The sequence below is a fragment of the Benincasa hispida genome, chromosome 9, assembly GCF_009727055.1.
Source record: "Benincasa hispida cultivar B227 chromosome 9, ASM972705v1, whole genome shotgun sequence".
NCBI classification, from domain to species: domain Eukaryota; kingdom Viridiplantae; phylum Streptophyta; class Magnoliopsida; order Cucurbitales; family Cucurbitaceae; genus Benincasa; species Benincasa hispida.
The window spans coordinates 6,605,012-6,616,280 of record NC_052357.1 but is presented as its reverse complement, the minus strand read 5'-3'; the positions used below and the strand labels follow the sequence as shown (position 1 = coordinate 6,616,280).

The 11,269-nt window shown below is 33.1% G+C and overlaps 1 protein-coding gene across 2 annotated transcripts; it reads left to right on the top strand.

Annotated features, from left to right (window-relative positions):
- The first annotated feature begins 2,919 nt into the window (after positions 1–2,919).
- On the top strand, positions 2,920–9,601 carry LOC120086108 (von Willebrand factor A domain-containing protein 5A). Of its 2 annotated transcripts, none has more exons than XM_039042553.1 (13): positions 2,920–3,481; positions 3,968–4,123; positions 4,220–4,432; positions 4,518–4,607; positions 4,729–4,845; positions 5,256–5,522; positions 5,878–6,034; positions 6,553–6,630; positions 7,035–7,135; positions 7,280–7,450; positions 7,709–7,783; positions 8,435–8,542; positions 9,196–9,601. In XM_039042553.1, exons 1-13 carry the CDS (start codon positions 3,098–3,100, stop codon positions 9,535–9,537), a joined length of 2,259 nt encoding a protein of 752 aa, XP_038898481.1. In that variant the 5' UTR covers positions 2,920–3,097; the 3' UTR covers positions 9,538–9,601. The 2 variants fall into 2 exon arrangements, with proteins under 2 accessions (XP_038898481.1, XP_038898482.1); XM_039042554.1 differs by having other exon boundaries at positions 3,345–3,481; positions 3,981–4,123.
- Positions 9,602–11,269: the final 1,668 nt, after the last annotated feature.

The following is an 11,269-nucleotide window of genomic DNA, read 5'->3' as shown; positions in this document are numbered from 1 at the left end:
GAGGAACGAGATGGAAGTATAAGATAACCCCTTGAAAGAGAATTACACCAAAGAAGTCTTTGGATCAAGTAGGGCGCATATCTAGGAAAGTAAGCCTAGGATGGTTGCATATCTCAAAGGAGCAAGTGCATACCTTTACTATAAATCAAGTAGGGAATAATGAGACAAGTTTGGAAGCCTAACTGGGACACCATGTAGCCCAACCATGCGTTACTAATCATCTCACAGGTGCATGAGAGCATGATTGGTGCATATATATCAAGGGTGGGTGCATGACCTAGTCATGGAGAGGATTCCAAGATGCCCTTATTGGGTTCCGAAGGAGAGAAAGAAGTCACCTTGATTGTATCTTGAGAGCTATGCTATACTTGAAAGAGAATACATGCTGAACACGAGGAGCTACACTATCTAGGACAAAGTTGGGCGCAACCCCAGGGTGGTCAAGGACAAGTTCGACGCATACTAGGGTTTCATAGACGCATACCTTAGATTACAATCAAGCTATGCTTTAATCGGAAGAGGCAAATAGAATTAACACGTCGATTAAAAAAATATCTCTCGAAATTCCATCCATATAAATATTGACTTGCGAAAAAAAAAGGGAAAATGTATCGATATATATACACATATATATTTGGCGAAGAAGAATAAAAATTAATTTGGCATCTATAGTTGCTTGATCTGTCCCTTGTCACATATAAAACTATCATTGACTTGCAGCCGAAATTAAGAATCCTATCCCTTGATTGAATGACGTGTAGCCATTTACACTTAATGCATCTATTTTTATTTTTTTTCTTCTCAAAACTCTTTTGAAGGACGTGTAGCCATTTACACTTAATGCATCTATTTTTATTTTTTTTCTTCTCAAAACTCTTTTTCCAATTCCTTACGAAGCTTAAATATTGAATATTCTAGGCGTTTCAAAGCCGTTATTAAATTTATAATCTTATCAGGAAAAGTTATTTTTTTTGTTAACTGCACCTCCTACATACTGTAAATATAATGTTACAGTTACAATGTTTTTTTTCCTTAATTAGTCATTATTAACTTATTTTTGAAATTTTTTTAACAGTTGACTTGATTATATATTATGGGCGACACCATTCATATTTCTATATATATATTGAAATAAATAAATTATAGTTTTATTTATACTATTTATTGTCTTTCTCATTTCGTATCAACGTTAACTATTATATTTGACTTTAGTTTTTTTTTTTTTTTTTTTTAAAAATAAATTATGTATTTTATATAATCCAATATTTACGATTGTGAATATTTAAACTCTTGTTTAGAATTATTAGAAGTTAGAAAAACTATCTAAACTATTCAAAATTTTATAGAATTTCTAAATGACTATTTGAGTAGATGAAGATTCAATGATTGACAAACGTTTTAAAATACCCATTGAATGTATTTGAATCAATAATTAGTGTTAAATATATTTATATTTTTAATTTCATCATAACTCTTATACTATACTTGAAAAAATTTGTATTTTATCGTTGTTATATTTTGGAACACTTCTATTATATCGGGTGAAAAAAGTTGACTTTATCTCTTATGTTACAGATTTCAAACACTCTATAGGTACTATAGTGAAAAAAGTTGATTAATATTGAACTAAAATATAGTAGAAAAAATTTGAATACCAAGGACAATAATATGTTTTTTTTCCTAAATTTATTTTTAAAGATGTTTTTATTTTAGTTTTGGAAGAGTCTGTTGTGTTCAATCTGAATAATGTTTTATGTTTTTAGATTCACACTAGTTTCAACAAATATATGTTTGGTAGACGACTCAAACTTTTTCTGAAAAAACTGTTTTCGGATGCTTTGGTCCAAACAATGTAAATTCTAGAAACATTTTTGTTTTAATATTTTCTTTGTATAAAAAATTTGAATTAAAATTTAAAATGCATAAGTATATTAAATAAATAAAAAAAAATCTTTATGAACCCAATTCAATTTTTTAAAAATTAAAATATGTATTATGTAATATATTATAAATTAAAAAAAAAATTAGGACTATTTATTATGAAATTTTTATCAAATTATAGGGGTAAATTCTAATTATAAAGCACAAGGCTTAATTTTAATGAACTTACTCCAAACCATAGGACTAAAATTTCAAATTTTCTTATAAATTATGTAATATTACAAAAGAGTAATTATACAATTTTTTAACCATAAAACATGTTCATAAATAAATTAACAACAATTTATTGTCAACTAATATTTAGTGGGCAACAACTAGTTTACAATTGTTTAGATTAGAATTCAATTTATAAATTATGTCATCAAATACATATTTGAAAACACGAAATACAATATTGTTTCATTTAATCCTTTATTTTTAAATTTATGTTGTCAAATTCTCTGACAAATAGGTCCTAAGTTTTTTAGAATACACCATTTTATTATGTGAATTTTTCAAATGTACATTTTTAATATTTACTTATTTAGTTTTTTTAGACCAGCAATGTTAAAAAGATTATGATTTTTTTTCTATTTTAAATAATTATATGAAATAATAAAAAAAAAACTCTTTTGAACATATTTTTAAAAACTAGACTTAAGGATCACAAATATACATAATTATTCAAACTTGCGAATTAAAAATGTAATTTTCCCTAAGTGTTAAAAAGACCGAAAAAACCAAGCACGTGACGTGGCAAGATCTCATAATGAAGGGTACGGTACAGAACTTATGGTATATCGCAGCAGATTATTTTAACTAAGGTTAACAACGTAACTTCCTCAATTGGCATCGCATCAATCCGGCGGAGGCGTTCTCAATTAATCCACGTGGTGCAAGACCATTGGCCAATTAGTTTTAAAAGCAATATTTTCCCTCCGTTTTTTGTCCGATACAAGAAAAAAGAAAAATAAGAAAATAAGAAAATAAAATTCATCTTCATCGTCACTGTTTTTCACTTCCAACTCGTATACCTGAATCTCACCATCCCATTAATGGCTACCGTACGGCTCATATTTTCATCTACTCTCCTTTTCCCTTTATCTTTCTCTTCAATTGTCTTTCTCTTCTTTACATAAATATCTCTCTCCACATTTCTTCCAAGTTTTCATCCACCATGGCCACTGAGTTTTCCAACTGTGTTGAGTACGGTCTTCATTTGTCCAAGCGAATTTACTATGGAAAAGGATCGGCGCCGGCGGCTTTAGCGCGGCAGATGTCTAGAGTATCGGAGGATTACCTTCCGACGGCTCCGATGGTGTACGCCGTCATACCGGAGCCGACAATTGTGGACAATCCGGATGTTCCAAGCTACCAGCCTTACGTGCACGGGCGCTGTGTACCGCCGGCGTTGATTCCGCTGCATATGAATGGAGTTTCCATGGAAATCGATTGCTGTTTCGATACTGCGTTCATTGGCGTTAGCGGAACATGGCGCGTGCATTGCGTGATGGCAGGGAAAAGCTGTGAGTGCCTTATTGCGGTGCCGATGGGAGAGCAGGTAGCGAGTTTTTTCTTCGTTATATGCTGAAATGTTGAATTTATTGGTTTTGGTCTTATTGGTCAATCTCTAGTCCCGATTCCTCGCGCGAACTGGAGAGATTGTTTGAGTGAATTGTTCTGGAATTACTCTTATTGCAGCTGTAGCTACGTAGGTATATCTGGAATTCGATTGTGAAAATGCTCTGTGAAGTTTTGCATTCTGAAATTGCTTTGGAGTCTTAAATCGATTTGAAGTTTGTCTTTCAAGTTGACTCCAATGTTATTTTGATTGAGATTCTGCAAGGTTAATTCATCAATCAAACGCAACAGAGCTTCTCTTCGTTGATCGTAAACCTGAGAATGTTAAAAGAGTGGTTGATTCGATTGTTAAATTCTTCCTCCAATTTTTTGGGACTTGCGTTTTCATAAACAAGCTGCATAAGTCCCTATCCTTCGATTTTCCATTTTTTGTTTTTCGTTCTGAAGAAAACATTGTGGCTAACAGGGTTCACTTCTAGGTGTTGAAGTCGATGTTACTGGAACGTCACATCGCACTGAATTAGTCTCCATGGAAGACGCAGAAGCTATAGAAAAACTGGCAAAATCTGAAGATGGAAAGTTTCTGAAAGGGCGCCGGATATACACATTAAAAATTCCCAAGGTTACTTCGCTTTAATCCTGTATATGTAATATGTTTTTCATCATTATTTGTTGTTCGTTCCACCTCAAGGGTAAATTAGATACAATTGTGCTTTAGGTTGATGGTGGCGGCACTCTTTCAGTTCGAATCAACTGGTCCCAGAGAATACCATACTTTGATGATCTCTTCTGTCTAAGTGTACCTTTCCATTTTCCAGCTTATTTAGTTCCTCCTGGCAAAAAAGTCAAGAATAGCCAAAAGATCTTATTGCATATAAATTCCGGTATTTCGTCAGAAGTTGTATGCAAACATACAAGCCATCCGATGAAGGTAATACAAAAGTCTCACCAGATAACATTAGTTTCATAATTTACCGAATATGACTGATTTTTTTCCCCCCTTTATCACCTTCAAGATACTAAGGCGCGAAGTTGGCAACTTAAGTTTCTCCAATGAGGCAGAGGTCTCAGCATGGTCAAATATGGATTTCGATCTTTCATACTCAGTAAGAATCATTTCTTTGTATTTTAGAGGAAAATTGGAAGAATTTCTGGTTTTGAGAAAAGCAAAACTTTACTCGTTGCAAAATGCTGCATGTTAAAGTTTAGTTTCTACCGTTTTGGCAGATTTCTCCTAGTGACTTGTTTGGTGGTGTGCTACTCCAATCGCCGTCTCTTCATGATTTTGATCAAAGAGAGATGTTTTGTCTGTACATTTTTCCTGGCCAGAACCACAACCGGCAGGTTTGTTGTCGTTCTCTTTCTATTTTTATTTAGTAAAAAAATGTGGGACATGAAAATTTTGAACCTCAAATTTCAACAAAGAAATGTATGTCAATTATTTTACAAAATGAATCAGAAAGTTTGTTAGTTTCCAGTTCTTTTATTAACATTTTTAATTAATGTGAACATTATATAATTTGGAACCGTAGTCGAAACCTAAGATTCACAGCTTTTTGGTTAATCGAAAAATTTGAAACGCATTATTGGGAGGTGAAATAAACTGAAACGTACTATTTGCTCAACTAACTGCCTTTATACCTCTCCGAGAGTATCTAGTCCAGACCCTTCTTTTTTCTTTGGTTGGCTGACCATTTATTTTGTGCTATTGATTTGGTAGGTCCTATTTTAACGTCTCTCTGTTTCTTTGTTAGGTTTTCAGAAAAGTAGTATTTATTATAGACATAAGTGGAAGCATGAAGGATGGTCCTATCGAGAGTACAAAGCGTGCAGTGCTTGCATCACTTTCAAAGTTGAATCCTGAAGATGCATTTAACATAATAGGGTTCAACGGAGATACTAAATTATTTTCATTATCGATGGAGCAAGCAACCAAAGAAGCAATTACAAGGGCAACAGAATGGATTGACGCTAATTTAGTAACTAATGGTGGTACTAACATCCTGCTTCCGGTTGAACAGGTAATCTTAGCCCATAAGCATTAACTACATTACCTTCCAATCGAGAATTAAGTAAGTTCGTGTTCTTAAGGAAATGAAATTATGACATTACAATTGTATGGTTGGAATTTGAACTTTCGACTGTTAGAAGATTACAATCTTTTAACCAAATGAATTATGTTTTTTTTAGTACAACTGTGGGGATGGGGGATTGAACTCCAACTTCTAGGAACATAGTCTATGTCAATACCATTTAGTCAAGTTCACTTTGGCACCAAATGAATTATGTTTAGTTGGCAATTAAGTTGTGTTTAACATTATTTTTCACTTGGACATCTTCATAGAGGGGTTGGTTCACAGTGTTATTCTATTGCAGGCTATAAAGATGTTGGCTGAAACTGGCAATTCAATCCCCCTCATTTTTCTCATTACCGATGGTTCTGTTGCTAATGAGAGAGAAATATGTAATCTTGTGAAAGCTTCTTTGAAGAAGGGGAATACAATCTCTCCTCGTTTGTGTACTTTTGGTATCGGTAAGAAAAGCCGTACTGTTCTTAATGTATATTCATTCTAAGAAATAGTTGACGTCCTGAGTAAAAACCTTTAAATAAAAAATCAATCCCAATTAATCTTTAAGTTCTGCTTAAATTCAAGTCCTTGAAGAGAAAGAGTTAGCCTCCTAACATTATAGAGGACCCACAAAAGGTGAATCAAATCGATGGCTATATTGCTTCAATTATTGTCAAATCGTAGGACACGCTCAGGGCAGGGCCCTATAACTGTTGAATTTACAAAACTATTTTGAGTTTAACCTACATAATAATTTGGGGAAAAGAACATTTGATCTATCGCACGTCTTCTTAGGGCAGTTGCATTATTATTCTCTTCAATTTCCCCTTTTTCACTGTGGGGTAGTCAACTTCACCACATTTTATGGTTTTCTTTCGCTCATTAGCTGCTTCCGCCAATTAATTTGGCTTATCTAAAATGTGAACAGTTACTTGCATTCGATCTGAAATTTACGTTTATTGATGTTTAAAGCTTTTCTCAGGTACATTTTGTAACCATTACTTCCTACAAATGCTATCGGAAATTGGAAGAGGGATTTATGATGCTGCTTATGATGTAGGTGAATATCTCTCTCTCTGACTAGGTTTCGTCATTGATGTTAATGATCGGAAAAAATTTACCACGGCCTTCCGTTGTTCTTCTGCCACTCTCGTAATTTTCTTGAATTGAAGCAATAAATCGTTTCGAAAGGAACAAATTTTGGTTCCATAACTGCGAGGTAGAGATTCCTATCGGTCTTCTGAACAAAATCTTTGTAGATAAAACATACGAAATTAGCCATGGTCCTTCTGGTTTGGAGGTTGTGTTAAAAGCAAGAGCCGTTCATGTTTTCAATTTTCAATTATTTCAAAAAAATTGTTCATCCATATAATTTCTTCTCCTATTCTGACAAAAAAAAAAAAAAAGTATAGGAAATGTGCTAGATTCAAGTATGTTTTTACTTAGCATTCACTATTTTGACAGATTTGATTGATTCTCGGTTCCAGACATTATTCACAAAAGCCTCATCGCTCTTTCTCGCCAACATCACCGTGGATGCTTTCAAGCATCTTGATTCATTTGAGGTTCACAATTCTTGAACAACTCCTTTCTGTTGTCAGTTGTACTTTTTTAAAGTTGCTTTCTTTCTTCCACATAGAAACTATCTTATTATTTTCTGACTGCATCTTATTCTTGACATTCCTTTCCAACATGATGATTTTGTGTAGTTGTTTCCGACTCAAATTCCAGACCTTGCATTTGGAAGCCCATTGATAATATCAGGCCGATACAATGGAAGCTTTCCAGATTCGTTCAAAGTTAGTGGAACCTCAGCAGATATGAGCAATTCCACAATTCATCTCAAAGCTCAAAGAGCGAAAGAACTGCTTCTTGATAGGGTAGTGGTTCTTCCTTCCTCCTACATATACTATTTGTTAATGAATTAGTAGAAATGATGATCAATCATAATTTTCTTTTGGGGTTTCTTTCGCCGACATACAATTTTAGTATCATAATTATCTTTTAGAAGACAAATCTTCGCCCTTGCTATATATTGGATTATATGTCTGAGTCAACTACTGGTCTTCGTACTGAAAATTGTATTGCGCACTCTTTTGACAAGGCCCTCCCTTCTCTTACCCCTTCTTCCACTGCAGGTGCTTGCGAGACGACAAATTGATGTAGTGACTTCACATGCATGGTTATTAGAAAGCAAGGACCTCCAAGATAAGGTTCGTCGCTATAACGTGGCTAGTTGTTTATCGGGTCAACCATAATGGTCATGGTGGATGAAAATTTTAAAGTGTTTTCCTTCTAGTTGATACAAAGATATTAAATTTATGGTAATTCGGTCAGCTTTTAGGTTAACACTTATTGTAGTATCTGAATGAAAATACTTTTTGTGTTTTAAATCCCTGAATGTTTTTCTCTCTAACTAATAATAGTGTTAAGAATCGACAATCAAAGATGAATAGAAAACGTAAAACAAAAGAGATCAACACAAAAGTTTACGTGGTCCACTAATAGTATGTTAGTTATGTCCATAGATAGAGGGAGAATAATTCTATTAGAGAGAATGATACAAATTATATAATTAAGGGTCCTCTAAGATTAGAGAATTTATATAACGCAGTTCGAAGTGCCACAAACCAGATTGCATTTCAACAAATAGCAAAGTGTTGTACTAATTTCTTAGCTTGTATGAACTTAAGCTTTTGAGCTTTGGAGTGGTTGGATGTATCCCTTGAGCCTTTTACCCTGCTATCGAAATAGAAGAAAATTGAGTATAATGTTCATCATTCATGAATGTTGAGTATGTATCATTCACAATAATGTTAGTTTATCTAATCCCGGTTTAACTCTGTTTGATTTGCCTCTTCCAGGTTGCAAAAATGAGCAAACAAACCGGGTTTCCGTCCGAGTATACGCGTTTGATTCTAATGCTGGCCACCGAAGGGAAAAAAGCTCCACTATCCATTATCTCACAAGAGGTAAGATTTCCTCTAAACTTCAGGAATCTACCCTCGTTTTCATGAGTATATTTGAGCGGCCGGAAGAATATCTCTAGGAATCCTTTTATAATGTCTGATGTATGAGAGATAAATCAAGACTATGATATACTATATAACTCTGAGTGAAATGAGAGTAAGAATCCGAACTTCTGACTGTATAACAACCCAATCAATAGTCACATTCAATAAGATAAAATTCCAACTTTCCAACCATTTGGGATTCTTTTACAACCCATATTCATTAGAGTTCTGAAATCCTCTCCTTTTGCCTTCCTCCAAGAAACTTGCTCATTTAAGCCACTAACTTTTAAGTTTAGGCAAAACATTAGAAGAGCAGTTGTCCCACATCTAAAAGGTTAAAAAAATAATGATTGAATCCAAACACTATAAAAAGATCCTATGCCTTTGGTTTTAAGTAATCCCAATTTGAAGCACTTTAAACTTGGTATATTAGTTCAATTGTGTGAGTGGTATAATGATTTGAGAGAGTGCTCTTGTAATTAGGGTCAAGTAGAGATTTTTGACATAGTTGCTTATTTTTGAGGTAGAAATGAGAGGTTTTTCGGTTTTTCTCAACACTAGCTTCTTACCAAAACACCAACTTACCGATTCCATATTGTTGCATAAAACAGATGCGTAAGAGATTTGACTTGTCAAAGTCGAACAAGGTAGAATGGAAGGGGCAAAAGATAATTTTATTAGGGAACCAAGGCGTTGGGTTTGGGAACTTGGCCGCAACCGCCGAGAATATCCAGCCAGGTAAGGAAATAAAGCCATCTCAAGCTACAGATCTGTTGGTAAAAGCCGCTACAAATTGCTGTGGAAGATTGATCGACCGATTCTGTTGCTTGTGTTTCATAAAGTCTTGTATGTACATGAATGACAGGTGCGTTGTGGCTTTTACACAACTCACTGCCGCTCTTGCCTGCTGTGAAATCTTTAATTGCTGCTTTGAATTATGTGAATGCTTCTGATGTTAACAATACATAATATATTAAAAGATATATATATATTTTAATCTTGTTCATAAGGTGAAAATAGTATATTTATCCTCGTATTTTTATTTGCAACAACAATTGTAAGGTAGAGGATCCAACCATTAATTTTATGTTCAATTTGCATAGTCTCATCTCTTATTCTGGTGATTAGTTGAAAAGTTTAGAATGGATTTGCTATAAATTTTGTGGTCTAAGAGAATGGAGACGAAGTTGTGTTGTTTTAAATGAAAGGTTTGTTTGAGAGTGCTTTTAGTAATTATATGATTGAAAGTGTTTTTATTCTTAATATGAAATAACTCTTTACTTCCTTTCAAGAGATTGAAGATTTAAACTCTCACTTTAATCGTGTGTAAAAGGTTACGCTTTGCTCAAAATTATTACGTTTGATAATAACATAAAATGTTTTCTCAATGAAGTATTTTGACCCAAACACTTAAAAATATAATTTTAAATTTTAACATCAAATCAAACATCAAGGGGATGTGGTTGATAAGAGTTTAGTCACATGAGGCGAGAGAATTGAACCTTTGACTTCAAGGTCGATCATTTTGACGTTTATTTTTTCAAATTTCAATGCCTTTAAAAGTATTTTATAGGGTTTTTAAGTGTATTTAAGAGGTTAACTTTAATATTCAAGAAGAAGAAACTTCAATATGAGGAAGACTATGCCAATTACCGTTAAGATGTTTTAACAATTCAAGTGATTTGAATGGATATATTTTTTAATTAAGTTGTTTGGTTTATTTCATAAAAAACCCCTTCGTTACGGTACAATATAATATTTTATTTTTTATTCTAAAACGTAAATTAATGTTGTAGTAAATTTTAAAATTACTCATTTATAACGAAAATAAGCACTTATATTTCTTTTGGAAAAATATTAATGTATACCCTAAACTTTTGGATTATATCAATTAAAATCATGAACTAATAACTATATTAATTTAGACTTTTAACTTTCGATTGTTTTGTTTTCAAGTAGAAAAATGAGTGTATTTACAAATATAGCAAAATATCACTGTATATTAGTGTCTGAAAATATTTCCAGTAGTTTTGTCATTTAAAACATTTACCCTTTAACTTTTGTAAGTGTATCGATTTATACTCTTCATTACATTCAATTTGAATAAACATCGAATGAGATTTGTGATTTTATATATTAAATCTTGAAACGTTCATAAACCAAATCAGTTTGGACGATAATTAAGTACATGTTTAGAGGTAATTTTGAAATTGTTAAAGGAAAATTATAACAAACAACACAATTAGTCAAAATATCTACTAATATATCACTTTTTAAAATTAATCGCATATAGGACACATACCTACCGTTTAGGTTTTTAAAATTTTCATATATTCCAAGTTTGTCCTTCTCTTTCCAGGCATGCTCTTTCTTCCTTCTCTCCCCCACGGAAAATTTCACAAGATGAACCAAAACCTAAAAACTTTTCTACCACTGACCTTTTGCCCATGAGAAATTTTAAAATTACCCCCAGTTTTTAAAAGGCCTTCAGATCGCACCACATTTCTTCCTTCAACGATTTCTTTAGCCCTTCATTCAATGTGCATTCAATACACCACCAACATTCCACCAAAACATTTATTCCCAACTAATATTCTTCCAATAGCATTGAAGAGAATGGAACGTCACTCTCATTATTCATTTTCTGTCATCGAACTTCCTACGAAATTCTTTCATTGTTCTCTC